This window comes from Trichosurus vulpecula, chromosome X (assembly GCF_011100635.1).
Source record: "Trichosurus vulpecula isolate mTriVul1 chromosome X, mTriVul1.pri, whole genome shotgun sequence".
In the NCBI taxonomy this organism is placed as follows: domain Eukaryota; kingdom Metazoa; phylum Chordata; class Mammalia; order Diprotodontia; family Phalangeridae; genus Trichosurus; species Trichosurus vulpecula.
The window spans coordinates 54,360,082-54,379,251 of NC_050582.1; the positions used below are offsets into that span (position 1 = coordinate 54,360,082).

Sequence of the window (19,170 nt, forward strand, 5' to 3'; positions counted from 1 at the left end):
GGCCTGGCCACACTTGCACTGCCCGCAATCAGGAGAGATGCCATTGTCATGTCTCACAGTGCCCCCAAGTAGCTGGAGTGGGATGGCTTCAGTGGTGGGGAGGAGAGAGCCAGTCTAGTAAGCAAATTCGAATTCAAGCCATTCTAAAACAAATTTCCATATTTCCCTAATTTCTCAGCCTTCAAAAACTGACCAAGAAATATTAGTAACTGGGCTTGAATGAGGTAAAGTCCAGGGGATATCTGGATAGCCAATCAAGGCAGCCAACTTTTTCCCTTTTAGAGAAGACAGAAGTGCCATAGTCCGTGGAGGTGAAAACTTCTATGGGATTTTCTTTGTCATTCCTGGGTGTCTTCCTTGGTTTCCCTTCTCAAAAGTCCGCAGAAGTAATTCTGAAAACTTGTCACCTAAAGAATTCAGTCTGAAAAATCTAAGCCTGAGTTGCTTCTCTTACGAAAAAGCTCTAGCCTCGTATCAGGAATTAGGGTTAGTTACCCAAGTCATATGGTCATCTCAGTTCAGTAAATATCGCCTGAGCCCCTGCTGTGCAAGAGTGCATCTAGGGCCCAATGTTCCTACAAGAGGGAATGGTGACAATGATGCGATTTTTCTTGCAGGGCCTTTCCCATCTTCATATGCACCACGTCATTCACCGGGACATCAAAGGACAAAATGTCCTCCTGACCGAAAATGCTGAAGTAAAACTGGGTAAGTCTTCTTGTAGCAGTTGGTGGAGGCAGAAATAAAGCACATACATAGAACAACTGAATGTAGAAGACAGCTATAAAACACCTGGTTTATGTATTTGTGTTACCATCACTGTGTTCAGACTGTCAGAGTTAGCAAGGGAGAGAGCTCTCATCTGGAGCTTACTGGTCTATAATATGGGCCATGTAGGAGAGTGGAAAAAGTTCTGTACTTGGAGTCTGATGACCTGGGCTCAAATACCAACTCTAATACTGGCTTACTGCATCATCTTAGACAAATCCACTTCACCCATCTGGTCCTCAGTTTCTTCATCTCCAAAATGGAGAGATTTGGCTAAATTATCACTTCAGGTCCCTTCCACATTTGGCTGAAATTCCAGTTCTAAATTCAATTATTCTTTGCCAAGTCATTCCCCTCTCTCACAGCCTTAATTTCCTTACTTAAGGATATTTACATTATACTCCTGGGGTTTGGAAAGAATCAAATAAGAACAACCATGTGAGAGTGCTTTGTTGCCATAAAGTGATAGGTAATCGTGAGTTGATTTTTTTTTCCTACTAAGACCAACCCAACAAATTGTTTGATATCATGTAGGCAATGGACCAATCAACAAGTGTATATTAAGTGCCTTCTATGCACCAAACAAAAAGGAAACAGTGCCTGCCCTCAAAGAGCTGGAAAGGACCTCAGAGGCCCTCTAGACTCATTTTAAAGAGGAGGAAACTGAGGCCCAGGGAAGTTGTAATTTGCCCAGTCATGGAGGTAATAAGCATCATAGGTAGAAGAATTTGAACACAGGTCCTGGGGCCTCAAACACCGTGCTCTTTCCCCTGGACCACACCATATGCCCAACAACACAACCATTTGATTGATGGTGTTTTTCACTTTTGAACCAGATGTTGTGGTACCTGCTAGCCACGATTGTTGTCATGTTTGGGCAGTAGACACAATGAGATTTAAAATTAACCCCAGTAACACATTTGTCTGGGGCTTTTACCACTCTTGCCTCATTTGATCCTCATGGGCCTCTCTGTGGGATGAGCAGGTTGCAAAATTATTGCCGTCACACTACGGAGAGTTTAACAAATAGAAAATGTGATTCCGAGAGGGCCAGTGATCTGCATGAGGACACATTTCTAGCAAGTGTTGGAGTCCGGACTACTCCAAGCTTTTCTCACTACATATTCACAAGGCCTGGGGTGGGAGTGGGAGGATTTAAGGGAGCCTTGTTTAAGGCAGCTTTATTTAATGCCAGCTAATCACCTGCAAACATTAGAACTGCCACTGATCTCAGATCCTATCACTACAGGGCCTCTCCCTAATGGCTTTCCATCCTACACAGTCTTTGGGGTTTGTCTGCAGCTAAAAAAAAGTCCAGATAGTGCCAGAGCTACATTTTGTGCTCTTTGTGAGCACATGCTCCATGGAGTTCTTATTGAGGGAGCAGAAGTTTGTGAGCATGTTTGTCCTTGAAATAAATGACTACAAATGTATATCGCGTTGAAAAGTAATTCCAGGAAAATGTGTTATCTTCTCTATTCCTGAAAGTGACAATCTTCAGAAATTCAGTCTGGAAATTTGTGAAGGTCACACAGATTCCACCAAGTCCCAAACAAACAGTGTGGATAACATATCGAACCAGAGGGCACGGCCCTGTATTTTGAACATACAGTAAGACCCCACTTATCCAGAGGTCAGATTTCTGGCAACCCCAAACAACAGGAATACAGCCAAGAAGCTGGGAGTATCTAACATGCTAGGTGAATTGGTTAGGAAAAAAAAAAAACAAACCCATGGCCATTATTCTGTGAGAGAGGCCCCTGATGTGGCCCCTTCAGAGTTTGACTCACATTTTACCCACAATTCTTAAAATGTCGGTTATCTTAATTTCTCAGAAGACAGCAGTTAGGAAAGGGAGGGCTATAAGACAAAGAGAAGATTGTTGGGGCGGGGGGGGGGGGCAGTATTTGCAGGGGTATGCCCCTCTGTCTAATATTAGCTTTTAAAAACAAAAGCCAATTGTTAAATTTTGGGGATGAGCAGTTACACTTGAAAATCGGCAAATGCTACAAATGAAAACTTGGTTTATTTTGTTGTTGTTGTTGTTGATTGTCTAGACTTAAGAAAGTGATAAGGTAAATGTTAGCGATGGTCAGGTCATCAGGTGAAACTGGCTGCTTCTCCTTAGAGACCTGGCCAATTGTATGGGCACGTGGACAACGCCGTGGGCTGGTGGTGTGGGGTGGTATCAGCTGGTTGCTCCGAAACTGACCTAGTAGCCAGGTGTTTCCAGTTAGACCTCAGGGTCTGCCTCACCTTTTTGGGTTCTCCCCCACTTCGGGAGCAACTTCATGAAGTTGGGCATTAACTGTTAACTCCATAAAGATGACTACTGTGTAGTAGAAATCAAAGATTTTCCAGATAATCCCCAAAGCTTAGCAAAAATTGATGATAACAGCATCACCTCCTTCCTCAGCTTTGTTGTTTCTGGCAAAGCAAGATTGCTGACAGAACATGGGTCTTGTCTGAGATTTTTTTTCCCATGGCTTTATATAATTGCTACCAGTATTGGTCCTTTATATCACTAGTAGTAATTGGGTTACAGATGAGTGAACTGAAGCCTGCCCTAGGAAGTCGTACACCCGAGAAGGGCAGAGAAGCGAGTGAGGCACAGGGATGGGGAGGGCAATCAATCCCTTGCTTCCCTCTCAGACAAAGTCATGTCACTAGTAATCGAGAGAAGGCGACTGCAGCAGGGACACGGCTGCCTGGATCACTAGTGTCCCAGCCTTGGATTGGTTACATGTAAAATGAGGGGATTAGACTAAATGACCTTCAAGATCCCCTTCTAGTTCTAAATCTATGATCCTGCTCAGGAGGTTGCTAAGCCCTGATCTAACCTATTTCTGAAACCTTCTAGAAAAGGACATTCTACAACGTCCAGTGGTAGTGTTCCAACATCCCACAATCCTTGTGCTTGGCAAGAGCTCCCTAAGCACAAACCTCAATCCCCCCTGCTTCCTCTTGGGTCCCTTCCCTCTCTTCTTAGTGCAGATGGGAACATTTTTTCATCAACTTTCATATGCCTAAAACCGAAAAAGTCCTCAAAAGGTTTTCCCCTTCCCCCTTCCTTCAGAAAAAGGCTGCCTTTTTTCCAAGCCGAGCAGCCCAGACGTTTTCTCTGTGTCCGAGACCACCATGCCAAGCTCCTTCTAATGTATCCCACAGATGAATGTATCCCACAGTTGCTAATGCCACTCTTTCCAAAGCATCCCACGATTAACTTTTAGAGCCAAAACTAAGATGTGGACATCACAGTAAATATTTACATCTGCTTCAACCTAGCTGTGGAAGACTTTCCTTTAAACTTGACCATGAAACTCATTTTTCTTCCCCATCACGATGGGGCTTTCTCAAATTATTGGTGAAGCTTCCCAGTCCAGCCTGTTTTGTGTTTTTTCAGATGCTCTTTTCAATCCCTGTCCTTCTTCCAGGAAAGTGGCAAATCCAAACACTATTCAGGGTGTACTGATGGAGCTTAGTTTTAATATTCATGGTAAGCATTCAGCCAAGCCAACCATAGATTTATTACAGTACTGCTGGGGCTCCTTCCAACGTCAACATCAGCAGAAGCCTCTTTCCCAGTGTTCCTGGAGCAGGCCCCATGTTCAACTTTCCCATGTTGGAGCTTCAATCTGTTCCCCATTGTGGCTTACGTATCTGCTTTCCAAGTGAAGGCAATAACTCATCAAGCATCTTGTCACCGACTTACTCTTTGGACATGTGTGGAATTTTTCAGTGGATTTTGGAGTGAGTGCCCAGCTGGACCGGACCGCTGGCAGAAGAAACACCTTCATTGGGACGCCATATTGGATGGCACCAGAGGTGATTGCATGCGATGAAAACCCTGACTCGACCTACGATTACAGAGTGAGTAAAAAGATTGGGAACGTGGGATCTAGTGAATGGGGGTATTAGTAAGCAATGGCCTTTTCAAGGGCTGAGATGAAAGATTGAAATGATCTCATTGCCACTGTGCAGTGTGAATGTATGAAAGCCAGAGATGCAGAGAGTATGGCTCACAGGTGGGTTGGGCCAGCCTTGGCTGTTGGCAGTCTTTCTACCTGGCCCATCCCTGAGGTGTCCCTACACCACTTTCTGATCCTTACCACTTCTTAGAGTGTGTAGGACAAGGAAGTGTGGTCCCAGAGAAAGTGACTCCCAATCAAAGCACCTTACCAAATTGACTCTGAGAGGCTGGTTGACTGAATTGATCTTGCTTTGATTTGGGCTGTGTTTCACTGAGATAGTGGGTGGCAGCTTTGTTTCCTCTGCTATTTGGTGATTAATGGAAAAGAGGGGTGCTAGACTTCTCTAGCCAATATGTGCTCATTTCTCTTCCCACAGCCTTCATTTTGAAAATCACCCCTTTCAAGGAGTAGGTATTTATAGTCCTTCCTAACAGGTTTTTCTTTGTAAGAAGCATCAGGGAGCAGAGGCCTAATGGTTTTCCCCCAGTGGTCTCAAAAGACCCTAACTTAAGCACTCAAATGACTTCCTCCCATTTTTATCCTGGCTGAAAATACTTCTGGAGTTTTTTTTTTCCTTTTTCTTTCTTTTCCCTGCTCTTAAGTGGCTTCCTTTTAATTCCACCTCCCAAAGAGTGGCCTTTTGCTTTGTGTATAATGTACCTTATCTAGATGGGGGAGACCAACCTTGCTTTGTCTTGCTAATCTGGCTACCTGGAATTTTTTCTCCAAGGAATGTGGGAAGCCCCTCCCCTCCACCCTTCCTTCCTCATCCTGAGTCTCTAGGCAACTCTAAGCTAAGACTTCCCAAAGGGGAAAGGCAGAAAGGCCTTAGCACGGAGGCTGCTATTATTCTGAATTCTGAGGAGGCCTTAGGGGCCATATTGTACAGCAAGGGCTACTTGATTCTTCATCAGAGCCATAGCTAGGAATTTGGGCACTTGAGAAAAATTCAGGGGGTACAGTAGGCCTGGGGAGAGACCTCAGATCTCAGAATACATAGCCCCATGGGTGGAGAGGCAGAGAACCTGGAACACCTTTGCTGCCAAGGCCGTTGGAGGAGGGAGGATGGCAGAGCCAGGCTGGAAAAAGCTCACTAGAGAGTGGGACCGGATCAGGATCCAACCTCAGGTGGCTCCCCCTGACATCACTGCCCATCCCAGGTACCCCCATGAAAAGCATGACATGGGACCATCTTAGTCAGTTGCAATTATGCCTGGAGAGGGAGCAGTCCATCCCCCCCAAAGAGGCTGGCTTTCCTCCCACAGTGGGGCCAAAGCTCCCAGCCCTGAGGAAAAGGTAAAGGGAGAAAGAGTCAGATGGGGCTCAGAGGGTAAAGACCTAGGACCAGACAAGAGGAGTGGAGCAGGAGTGGTTGAGGACCCACGGTCTAAAGCTCACTCCTTTCCCTAAAAGCAGCACCCAGGCGCAATGCCCTAGTCACCTATCCTGAGCTTGGGCCCTTCACCTCAGTAACTAAACCTCTTGGGCTCTCATACAAAATGGACCCTCCTACTACTGAATTGCATTCCTACTAAACAACCTTGGAGGGAGGTTCAGCTAGGGTACCTTTCAATAGCTAAGAGAACATACCCCAGGGGTACCCCAGATCCTCTGAGCCAAAGGGCCAACCTGGGATGCAAAGTGCAACTGTAGCTGACTTAGGCAGGTAACCACCTGTGAAAAGCCAGTGCTCAGTAGTCCCCCCCGAAAGAGTATTCCCAACTGCTGAGTCCTCTGCTCCAAGTACTAAGCCCTGTGCTTCTTCTTAGATAACCTGGGGGGGTCCCTTCCAGCTGTGGTGCTAGCAGGTGCTTTAAGGTGTACAGCACACTTTTCCCAAACAGGATGTGAGGTAGGTCACCAGGATGGAGACCCGGAAGCCCAAGAGGAGACGCAGCTCTCCTGGGATCCGAAAACAATAAGAAGTAGCAGTGGCAGACCTCCTGCTTCCAAGGCCCATGCCCTCTCCAAAGCACCCTCCTGAATTTGTCATCTTTCTTTCCAGAGTGACTTGTGGTCCCTTGGAATCACCGCCATGGAGATGGCCGAGGGCGCTCCGCGTGAGTAACTGTTTGGTCTTTGGCAGCCTGCATGGGTGAGGGATTGTACCCGTCTCTTTGGAGCTTGCCCTGGTAGCCCCGTAGGCACCACTCTCTGAGCAAGTGCCTGGCAGCCATTCCATGGGGCTAGTGGGATGCCCCAGGCTACTTGGAATCAGGATGTCTGTGGACAGCCCCCTGCTGAGAGCGGCCGCCTTTCTCTCACAAACTCCTCTAGTAGGCTGACCAAATGTTCCTTCAGCTTGGTTTCCTGCTAATAGCTCTTGACAGTACTGAATGACCAGGAGCCCAGCGGAGTCCTAAGCTTCGTGCACCAGTGGTAGTTAGCCTTTGAGCCATGAATAGGCGGTCCTCGCTGCAAGCTCCCTTGAGGCATCAGGCATCATTGGCTTCTGAGATCTCTCCCAAAGGACCTGGCCCGTAGGCAGGATCAGAAGGGAAACTCACCGGTCTGTCCAGTCCCCTTTTCAAAGCCACAAACTCAGAGCACATCTCTGATGTTTACCAGGCCACACACTTGATTGTTGGGGCTTCCAGGACAACTAAGATACAAACCCTAATCTCGAGCAGAGACTGAATGGAGTCAAGATCACAGGGGTGGGGTTCACTTAGGGAAGCTGTCCAGAAAGAGCTGCTATAGAAATGTGGGTGTGCGCTTGGGGGTGGGGGTGGGGATTCCTTCTCTCTTGGTGCATAGGATCATGAAAAACTAACCCCAGCTCAGGTTAAAGGCTGTTAGCCATTTAATGCAAAAGTTCTTAACCTAGAGCCTGTAAACTTCTTTGGCTTTCTTTTTAATATTTTGATTTCCTCTGTTATTCTATGCATTTTATTGTTTTGCCTTCAAGCATGTGACTTTGAGAAGGGGTCCCTAGGCTTTACCAAGGGGTCCAGGGCACCAGAAAGAACTGACTTACCCTGATAGTATAGAGTTCATTCTTGTTCCCCTGTGACAAACAAATGGGAGAGACTTGTGGCTGGGGAGGGGGATTAGAGAGGGTTCTTGCCTCCTTCCAAATTCTTCCAGTTAGGTTATCAGCTGGTGGAAGCTGATGATGGAATTATCTCACCGCCCCTCCCCTCAAAGGACGGGAATTACCTGTGTTGCAGGGCCACTGGAAGGACTAGTGACCCCCAGAACTTCTGGGGCTTGAGGGCATCTCAGGGGCAGAAGGAGAGAGACCGAGGGCTGGGAGGTTATTACTTCCTCTGTCTTTCCTGACTCATAGGCTACGGATATGTGACCTAAGGAATAGCTAGCCAAAAGCCCTCGGAAGTAGTCTGAGCCCATGTGATTCATTGCATTTGGTTCTACCATGGCTAAAAAGTACACAGTAGGTACCAAATGAATTATATCGAAATAAGTTGTCCTTCACACAAATTTTGTAGCCCATGTAAACCTAGTTTTTGCAAGCTAGCTGTTTTTCTTCATCAGCTCAAGATTCCTTTTTGTTTATGAAATAAGCTTAGATGAACTCCAGGAACTTTTTCCTTTAAATTTTGACAAGAGATTCAATCAATATTGCCCATTACCTGGGCCTTCATTTGGAGGATGGCAGGACATTGACTTGCTTATAAAGCCTAGCTGCTGGGCAGCTAGGTGGCTCTGTAGTGGATAGAGTTCAGGGTCTGGAGTCAGGAAGACTCATCTTCATGAGATCAAATTCTGGCGTCAGAGTCATACTAGCTGTGTGACCCTGGGCAAGTCACTTCACCCTGTCTGCCTTAGTTTCCTTATCTGTAAAATGAGCTGGAGGAGGAAATGGCAAACCACTTCAGTATCTTTGCCAAGAAAACCCCAAACAGGGTCAAGGAGAGTCAGACATGACTGAAAAAGGACTCAACAACAACAAAAAAGTTAACCCCTATTGCCTCAAAGCAAAACAAAAAAAGAAGCCTAGCTGTTTTAAGGTTTGCAACTTTTCTCTGCCTGTTTTCTGCCCCTCATTTGTTTCTGAAACCCTTGTCTACATTGGCACTTCTTGTGGCTTCCTCCTCACTCACACTGGGGTTAGCCCATGACTTTTGCCTTGATGCCTCATCTTCAGCATGGCAACCAGGGAAGCCACAGATTTTGCCCCTTGAGTGGAGTTTTTGTGGTACACCATTGCTCACCCACAGGGAGCTGCAGTGTGGAGCCAAGCTGACCTCAGCCTCAGCCACGCCTCTAGCTAAGGAGAGGGCAGAAGAGAACAGTGCCATTCCACACCCCATTTCATGGGGGACCAGGATGCCTACCAAGAGTATCAGCACCCTGATCAGCCAGGTTCTGGGCCGTCCCCAAATGCTACCTGTAGAGAATGATTCCTTTGTATTGAGGTTTTCTTTCTAAGAGTCTTTCTATTAAAACATAGGTTCTCCTAGGGAGGTTAAGTTGTCAAGCTATAATAACAGTAATGATACTAATGACATTCATAATAATGATGACTGTACCTGTGATTTCATTGGCCTAGCCAGCTCCTGGGTACTTGGGTACAACGCCCCCTCTACCAGTACCGGTTAGCTACTTCCCTGCAATTTAGAGTCTTAGAATTGCCTAGAACACTGAGAGAAGCTGAATGATTTGTGTCAGAGGCAGGAGTGGAACCTTGGCATTGTTAGCTCTCCATGTACCACACCATGCTGCCTAGAGTCATAATCACAGAGCTCACATTGACAAGGTGAATGCCTTAAGCCCTTTATAGACTTGACCTCATGTCATTTTCACAATGACCCTGTGAGATAGGTGTTACTATCATCTCCATTTACAGATGATAAAACCAAGGCAGACAATGGTTAATTGACTTGCCTAGGATCCCACAGCCATGAAGCATCTGAGCCAGGATTTGAACTCTGTTCAGCACTCTGGTCACAGTACCACTTAGCTGTCACTTTATGGGGAATTGTTTTCCAGAGTGATAGTTATATCCGGTAAACTAGAATGTGGAGCCATGAGAGAGAATGGATCTCACAGAGCAGGACTTTGTTAGGAGCCTTCAAAGCAAGAAGCAAAAGAAGGGATAGAGCATTGAGGTCACATGAGAGGGAGAGATGGGCACCACAAATGCGCCATTGATATCTTTGTGTCTTCAGGAACATTGGTTCACAGATGTGGAGCCAAAGCCTTTGAGGTCATATGAATCAAACCCCTCATTCTATAGATGAGGGAATGGGGGCCTAGAGAGGAAAAGGGATTTGTCCAAGGTAGCCCATATCATCAGAGTCCTGTAGCTGAGAAGGAGCCCTCACTTTACAGAGGAGGAAACTGAGGTCCAGGAAGGGGAAGAGACTTGTTTAAGGTCACATAGAGGATCTTAAGCTCCTAGATCTAGACCTGGAAGGCACCTCAGAGGTCATCTAGTCCAACTACCCTCACTTTACAGAGGGGAAAACTGAGGCCCAGAAAGGGAAAGTGACCTGCCCTAAAATCATATGGGTGGCACAGGCGGGATCAGAACCCAGGATCTCTGACTCTACAAAGACGAAATGAAACAGCTTCCCTGCCCCCAAGGACATTCTATCCATGTAGGTTCACAGATCATGGAATGTCAGGGCTAGCAGAAACTTCAGGGATAATTTAGCAAAGTTTATAGATGGAGTAAACTGAGCCCCACCTTGCTCAAGGTCATCCAGTTGTTTGGAGGCAGACCCAGGACTCGAAACACCCAGTCTGATGCTATTTCCCTTCCACAGTGTAGTACACCAGTTATATCTAACTTTTCCTATTCCTTTGATCTTGTCCATATAGTTCTGTTTTAACTTCCTCTTGGGGATCCTGTACAGAAGAGCCAGGATGAACTCCTTTATCCTTTAAGCTTCTGAGCTGTTCATATTTTTAGGGAACTCATGTTCATGGGATGCCCAAGTGGTACGTTCTCAGGACTCTGGCTATTTACATGGGAGCAAGGAGTATTGAAGCAACTTTACCCAGAATCCCATCATTGCTTTCCCTGCCATCCTTCCCTCCCTACGGGATGACCTTAGAGGTGCTTTTTTTTAACTATACATACATTGTCCCCACATGGAGCCTGGGAGCCCTTGGGCACCGTTCACATACTTATACTCCTTTTCATACCCCCAGGAGCCATTCCTATCTTCTCCCTTGCACACCCCCCCACCCACTGAAGAGTCAGAGTGAGAATGTAGTGGGCGTCTTTCTCCATTCCACAACACTTGCTCAGGTGCCCCCTCAATCTTTGTTTTTCTACACTGGATGCACCTACAGCCAGAAATTTCCAGCGTAGTGTTTACAGTTTCCTCCTTCCATTTAATTCAGCCAAAAGCTATGGAATAACAACCCTGGGCTGGGCTCCTGGGGGTATGAGAAGGAGTATAAGTCATAGGTTTTCCCCTTTAGGAGCACACAGTCAGGTGAGTACATTGGTAGCAAGAGTATGAAGTCAGATTGGACAGCCACTATAATAAAGATAAAGCCAAGGTGCCCTAGGTAAACGCTCTAGAACAGGATTGGGGAACCTTTGGCCTTAAGGCCACATGTGGCCCCCTAGGTCCTCAAGTGCAGCCCTTTGACTGAATCCAAACTTTGCAGAACAAATCCCCCGAATAAAAGGATTGATTCTGTAAAACTTGGATGTGGTCAAAAGGCTGAACCCGAGGACCTGGAGGGCCACATGTGGCCTTAAGGCTACAGGTTCCCCACCCCTGCTCTAGAGACTCTGCTCCCCACAGTATTATCCTTCCAAGCCAGTTCAATAGTATTCGTTTACCATTTACCACACATCAGACGCTGACTGGGGAAGGGACACAAAGATGTCTAAACCTCAGTTTAGAATTTGTTGGCAAGACAAGACAAACAAATGAAGAACTTTGATGCTAAGGTAGTACATGATACTGGAGAAAACGTGAAGTTTGGAGAGGTCACAGAAAGAGAGATAAGTGTGTGCTGGAGTCCATGGAACTTCCTGGAGGACAGGAAAAAAGGGAGAAAAAATAATCCAGTGAAGGGTGCAGCTTGAGCTAAGATATACTGCGGCCTGTTTCAAGGACAGTAACTGGAACCACTGGGGTCACACTGGGAGAGAGTGAGAGGTGAGAGGTAGATTATAAAAGGCTTTTAATGACCAACTGATGGGTTAGGACTTGATGTGATGGACAGTCATTACAGAATTTTGAGCAGGGTAGTAGCAGCCTCTTTCAGCCTCGATTTACGAATCTGTAAAATGGATAGTGGGGGCAGCTAGGTGGCACAGTGGATAGAGTGCCAGGCATGGAGTCAGGAAGACTCCTCTTCCTAAATTCAAATCTGACCTTAGATACTTACTAGCTGTGTGACCTTGTCACCCTGTTTGCCTCAGTTTCCTCATCTATAAAATGAGCTGGAGAAGGAAATGGCTCATAAAGAGTCAGACAGGACCAAAACGACCAAAGGATAACAAAATGGGTACAATAGAACTTACTTCACAGAGTTGTTGTGAGGATCAAATGAAACAAACATTGAAGTGCTAGGGAAATGCTATCGTTATCGTAGGATGAATTGGAGAAGCCGGGAATACAGGAGTGAAGGAGGAAAGGCAGCAGAAATGTAGATGAGAGACTTTTTGAAGACACAAAAGGTAGCTATTGGTCACTAACTGAACATCAGACATTAAGAAGTGGGAGCTTTTGAACCTTGGACCAACTCTGCCCTCAGTTCCACACAGGTTCCTTCCTTCCATCAACATGTATATAAGTAAATGAGGACAAAGCTTGCCCCTGGCCTGTTCCTTTCATTTAGTATTAGCAAGAACACTATAGGGCTTGCTTCTCTGTCTGCTTGTCTGGGAAAGGCCAATTAAGCATTACAATTCTTCTCAGGGATTGTTTGGGGGGAGACTCGAAAGAGCCATTACTATCAAACTATCCTAACACTGAAACGAATTCAAAGGCCTTTCTTTGGGAAGAGAGTAGGGCAGGCTCTCTGTGCAAGGGACTTTTGCCCTGTCAGCTTTCTTTGACCAAAGCTCAAGAGGAAATAAGTGGGGTGAGACACATATTTTAATGCTTACAGACAAACCCAACATTCTCAAACCAGTGAGGTAATGAGCTTAGGAAGCCCAGATAAAGTTGTTGGTTTGTTGGTTTTTTTTTAATTTATAAAAAAATAATTGAAGCCTAATAATTAGATGCAGAATCCTAAATATCATAGTTAGGTAGCTGAAGTATATTGTACCTAGGAAGTGCAGCTCCCAAAACCATTTTTCTGTGGCTTTTGAGAAAGCTAGTCTTTCTTTTGTTTATTGTTGTGTAGCGTGAGCTAGGAGCCTGGATGACTTATCCAACTTATAATTACTTCTCCCAGCTGGAGATCCCTGCCAAACAAAAACACAGGCGGAAGCCCACCCTTGCCTCAGAATCCGATTTCCACATTTAGGTGCAATTCACCCATCGTGCATCACTGAAGAGAAGTTGTACAGTGGCCAATTTAGCATTGATTTGTCAATTGTGTTTTACACACCTGGAGATGATGAAGCTTTAGAATCTCTTGGGACTGTGCTGATTATGTTCAAATGAGTCTTTAATTATATTCTCTTAGTTATGAGAAGAAAATGCCTAGTTGCTACATAGCATGTTTTTAAGCAGAACAAAATGTGTAGATGGGCCAGCGCTGGTGTGCTATGTTGGCAGCCATTTGCTTCACTACTTCTAATGGTGAGTATTTTCCTTTGTAGCCCTCTGTGACATGCATCCCATGAGAGCTCTTTTCCTCATCCCCCGGAATCCTCCTCCCAAACTGAAATCCCGAAAATGGTAAGATTGGACATCTTAATCTCTTTGATGATTTGGCTCAGCCCTTCCCCATAACAATACAACAATAACAATAAATGTCTATCGACTGACTGACTGTCTAGCCAAGTAGAAATTTCTGTCCATTTGGACAATCAGTCTTATTTCCCTATTGCTTGTATCTTAGCTAAAAGGTCCAACTTGCCAGTTGGTTTGAGTTGGCCATCTAGTAATATTCAGCCTTCAGTATGTTATGATCACTACATTACTACATAGCATTAGTGGGTACTTTTTATTATTTTATTTAATTTATTTAATATATTTAGTTTTCAGCAATGATTTTCACAAGAGTTTGAATTACGAATTTTCTCCCCATTTCTACCCTCCCACCCACTCCAAGATGGCGTATATTCTGGTTGCCCCGTTCCCCACTCAGCCCTCCCTTCTGTCACCCCACTCCCCTCCCATCGCCCTTTCCCTTCTTCTCTTGTAGGGCAAGATAAATTTCTACGCCCCATTGCCTGTGTATCTTATTTCCTAGGTGCATGCAAAAACTTTTTTTTTTGTTTTTGAACGTCTGTTTTTAGAACTCTGAGTTCCAAATTCTCTCTCCTCTTCCATCCCCACCCATCCTCCCTAGGAAGGCAAGCAATTCAACATAGGCCACTTGTGCATCATTATGTAAAACCCTTCCACAATACTCATGTTGTGAAAGATTAACTATGTTTTGCTCCTTCCTAACCTATCCCCCTTTATTGAATTTTCTCCCTTGACCCTGTCCCTTTTCAAAAGTGTTTGTTTTTGATTACCTCCTACCCCTGTCTGCCCTCCCTTCTATTGTCCCCCCTTTTTTTATCTTCTTCCTCCTTCTTTCCTGTGGGATAAGATACCCAATTGAGTGTGTATGGTATTCCCTCCTCAGGTCAAATCCGATGAGAGCAAGTTTTACTCATTCTTCCTCACTTGCCCTCTCTTCCCTTCCTACAAACCACTTTTTCTTGCCACTTTTATGTGAGATAATTTACCCCATTCTATCTCTCCCTTTCTCTCTCTCTCAGTATATTCCTCTATTATCCTTTAATTTGATTTATTTTTTTTAGATATCATCCCTTCATATTCAACTCCCCCTGTGCCCTCTGTCTATATATATATATATATATGTGTATATATACACACATATATATACCTACATATATACATACATAGAGACACACATGTATCTATATACATACACACACACACACATATATATATATATATATATATATATATATATATATATATATATATATATATATATATATATATATATATATATATATATATATATATATATATATATATTCCTCTCAGCTACTATGATACTGAGGTCTCATGAATCATACACATCATCTTTCCACATAGGAATGTAAACAAAACAGTTCAACTTTAGTAAGTCCCTTATGATTTCTCTTTCTTGTTTACCTTTTCATGCTTCTCTTGATTCTTGTGTTTGAAAGTCAAATTTTCTATTCAGCTCTGGTCTTTTCACTGAGAAAGCTTGAAAGTCCTCTATTTTGTTGAAAATCTGTATTTTGCCTTGGAGTATGATACTCAGTTTTGCTGGGTAGGTGATTCTTGGTTTTAATCCTAGCTCCATTGACCTCCGGAATATCATATTCCAAGCCCTTCGATCCCTTAATGTGGAAGGTGCTAGATCCTGTGTTATCCTGATTGTTTTTCCACAATACTCAAATTTTTTGTTTCTGGCTGCTTGCAGTATTTTCTCCTTGACCTGGGAGCTCTGGAATTTGGTGACAATATTCCTAGGAGTATTCTTTTTGGGATCTTTTTGAGGAGGTGATCTGTGGATTCTTTGAATTTCTATTTTGCCCTGTGGCTCTAGAATATCAGGGAAGTTCTCCTTGATAATTTCTTGAAAGATGATATCTAGGCTCTTTTTATGATCATGGCTTTCAGGTAGTCCAATAATTTTTAAATTATCTCTCCTGGATCTATTTTCCAGGTCCGTGGTTTTTCCAATGAGATATTTCACATTGTCTTCCATTTTTTCATTCCTTTGGTTCTGTTTTATAATATCTTGATTTCTCATCAAGTCACTAGCTTCCACTTGCTCCAATCTAATTTTTAAGGTAGTATTTTCTTCAGCAGTCTTTTGGACCTCCTTTTCCATTTGGCTAATTCTGTCTTTCAAGGCATTCTTCTCCTCATTGGCTTTTTGGAGCTCTTTTGCCATTTGAGTTAGTCCATTTTTCAAGGTGTTGTTTTCTTCAGTATTTTTTTCAGGATTTTTTGGGTCTCCTTTAGCAAGTTCCCCACCTTCATTCCTGGACATCCTCATCTTCTTTCCACACCCCTAACCCTCCCTCCCAAAAGGAAACTTGTAGAAACAGATGAGATGGCCAACTGGGTTAGAGGTTAGTGGCTGTGAAGCAGAAACAACTCCATGACCCGTATAGGATAGAAGCCCTAAGCTTGGCCTCATTTGCATTGTACTCGTTTCTCTTCAGTCAGAAGGGAGCTTGTCAGAATTGGTCCTAGAGACCTCCCAGAGGAAGCAGTACCTGTGATTTAGTGACTGGTATTGTTCCTTGTGAATTAATGTTATCCTTTCCATAGATTCAATTTCTCTCTGGATGAGCTAGCTACAAGACTCAACTCCTTTTTAAAAAATTTTGTTTTTAACATTCATTTTTAGATTTTAAATTCCAAATTTTCTCCCTCCCTCCAGCCCTTCTCCCACCCATTGAGAAGGCAAGTAATATGATATCAATTATACATGTGAAATCATGCAAAACATATTTCCATATTAGCCATGTTACAAAAAATAAAAAGCAAGAAAAATAAAGTGAATAAATTATGCTTCACCTTTCACTCAGAGTTCATCAGTTTTCTCTCTGGAGGTGGAGAGCATTTTTCATGACGAGTCCTTCCTAATTGTCTTGGATCATTGTATTGATCAGAGTACCTAAGTCTACAAGACCCAATTCTTAACCATAGTTATGAGCAGTCTCATGGCCCATCTTGTGAGAGCAGTGAGCCCTAGTGCTTCCATTATTCTCTCTTTGGAACATACAATTTAGGGGCCTATATTTAAATTTGGTAATAATTTAATTCGTCAGATCCATGTTGAGAATCAAACAGGATCCCTCAGGCTAAAGAGTAAATTCACTTTGGTCTGAATGTGTGGTGGGACTGTCTATATAGATCTGATTAACCAGAACATTACCAACTGTCCTCTTTGTACTGTGGAGACAAAGCAACATTATTATTTGCTTTGGAAATGCCACTGGGACTCACCACCCTTCCTGAGAACTTCAGTAGTGTTGTTGGCTCTTTGCCATTAGGCAACACTGAAGTCTGAGTTAGGAAAGGTCATAATTTCTTGAAATATAACTCTTGGGAGCTCCTTTCAAAAAACATGCTTCTATTGGACCCCATGTGTATCTCCATTTCTTTTAGGTCTAAGAAGTTCCTCAACTTTATCGAAAATTGCTTGGTTAAAAATTACATACACCGTCCCTCCACTGAGGTTCTGTTGAGACATTCATTCATTCAAGATTTGCCAAATGAACGACAAGTTCGGATCATGCTCAAAGACCATCTGGATCGGGCCAAGAAAAAGAAAGGCGATAAAGGTAGTTTGAGATGCCACACTTTATAAAATGGGTACTCAGCTGAAACCAGTGAGTCATGTGTCTGTCTGCTTCGGTGAAAAGCAACAGTTAATGTTAAAGAAGACAACTGAAAGGCTCAGGTCCTCTGCTTTGCTTTGCGGTTTTAATCAAGTCACCAACCTTTCTTTCATAATTCTTGATAGCCACACTAGGTAAGGATTAGTGTTTGTGATGTATGTGATATTCTTAAATAATATACTGTGGCAGCCTAAGTTAATTTTCAACTATAGCCAAAAATGAAGTTGTCAGGTACCCAAGTCTCTCTCTGCTCTCTTCTTTAGGCTAAAATTTGGAAATAACTGTTGGGGTGAATGATGTCAGAAAGAAAGCATTTGTCACCTTATAGATATGTGAAATGGGTCTATAACAGTAAAGATGGGTGTATAGTCTTGAACCAAATATCCAGTTTTTACACATGTGTAGGTTGGGATCAAGCTAATTTGGGTCATTAGAAGGCTGTTACAAGGTTACCAATAGGAAGAAATCTGAAGGACCATTTAAGATAGAAAAACTATGGTTGCCTCAAGCACCATTGAATAAGAATTTGAGCTCAACACCAAATTGTAATATTTATATTTTTACATTTATAGAGTAGAATTGTAGAGCTGGAAGAGATCTCAGAAACCATCAGATCCAACCTACATATATATCTTCCTTTTTTAAAGGGGGAAACCAAGTCCTAGAAAGGAGAAGGGACTTGCCTAAGGTTACACAATGGAAAACAACTGGCAGGAAAGAAGGAAGAGGGTTTATATTAAGCGTAACTAGGATGTAAAATGATGATCTTCTCAATGGGGGCAGAGCAGGGCCTAAGGACATGTCAGGAGCTCAGTGTAGCAGGGGAGAGAGAGAGAGCAGAGTCATGGAGCTGCCTGCCTCTCTAGCTCTCTTTGGCAAAAGAGAAAACACAATCTGTTTTGCAGCATAAAAATAGATTTGAGGACCCCAACTAAATGCAGACTCTAAGATATAGGTAGTAGAAACATTTCTCATAGAAGGTACCATTCATTCATTCAACAAATATTTACTGAGCATCGACCGTTACACTAGCTGGCACAAACTCCAAATTCTCTTCCTTCCTGAAGCCAAAGAAGGTTAGTCTGAAGGGAATTGCTGCCCAGACAGGAGAGCGATTAACTGGAAGCCACTAGACATTAACTGAGCCTGTCCCTTGAGCTCAATGATCAGGGAGGCTCTTTGATCTGTCCTTTAGCATTCTGATGTGGGTCTCCCCAATGCCAGTGGGCAGAGAAGGCTAGGTTCTTCTTCAGAGAGCTGAGGATGGAAGGAAAGAAATTATTTCCCAAGTGCTAGATGGACACACGGCTCCCAATCAAAACTACCTCTGGTATCCTGGAAGTCACCTCTCCCTCCATTGAACCTGGTTCATACCTTAATTGTAGACCTAGAAAGAGCAAATGAGTTTGATTTTAAAAGACCTGTGTTCAAATCTTGACTGTACGACTTGTTTGCTGCCTGTGTGGCTTTTTTTTTCTCTCTGGCATTTGTTCCCTCATGCATAAAGATGAGGTTGTTAGGAGACAGGTGATTTCTGTAATTGTCAGATCTGCTGGATGATTCCAAGTGGAAAGGGACAATTCTTCCCAGGAACATTTTTTTTCCTCTGGCCCATTCACACCCTTTCTCCCCTTTCAGATGAAACTGAATATGAATACAGTGGAAGTGAAGGTGAAGAGGAAGAGGAGGAGGAGGAGGAGTTAAATGAAGACCAAGGAGAGCCCAGGTGAGTTTGACCAGCCAAATACTGCATGGGATAATGATATGCATATGAACTTCCCAGGCAGCAGCAGGCCTGGGCCTAGTAGTGAGCAACCCTGGGTGCTTAGAGTTAGTGGGATAGTTGACAGTTACTTTCTTTACATAAGCATTGAGGAGGGTCCTTCCTTACTATCTCCTGCCTCTTTAAGTTCCTGGTATGGATATGGAATGATCAGGTCTCTGAGCATCTGACCATCTTCCATTGGGGCTCAG

The 19,170-nt window shown here is 43.8% G+C and overlaps 1 protein-coding gene across 1 annotated transcript in view; it reads left to right on the plus strand.

Annotated features, from left to right (window-relative positions):
* The window catches only part of NRK (Nik related kinase), a gene marked incomplete at its 5' end in the record, with an annotated part of 215,747 nt that overhangs the window by 114,345 nt on the left and 82,232 nt on the right, over nt 1–19,170 (plus strand). Inside the window, 6 exons of the mRNA XM_036739833.1 lie at nt 618–708; nt 4,508–4,638; nt 6,745–6,799; nt 13,447–13,525; nt 16,964–17,139; nt 18,835–18,922. Coding sequence (XP_036595728.1) covers nt 618–708; nt 4,508–4,638; nt 6,745–6,799; nt 13,447–13,525; nt 16,964–17,139; nt 18,835–18,922 — 620 coding nt within the window. The remainder of the gene's footprint in view (nt 1–617; nt 709–4,507; nt 4,639–6,744; nt 6,800–13,446; nt 13,526–16,963; nt 17,140–18,834; nt 18,923–19,170) is intronic.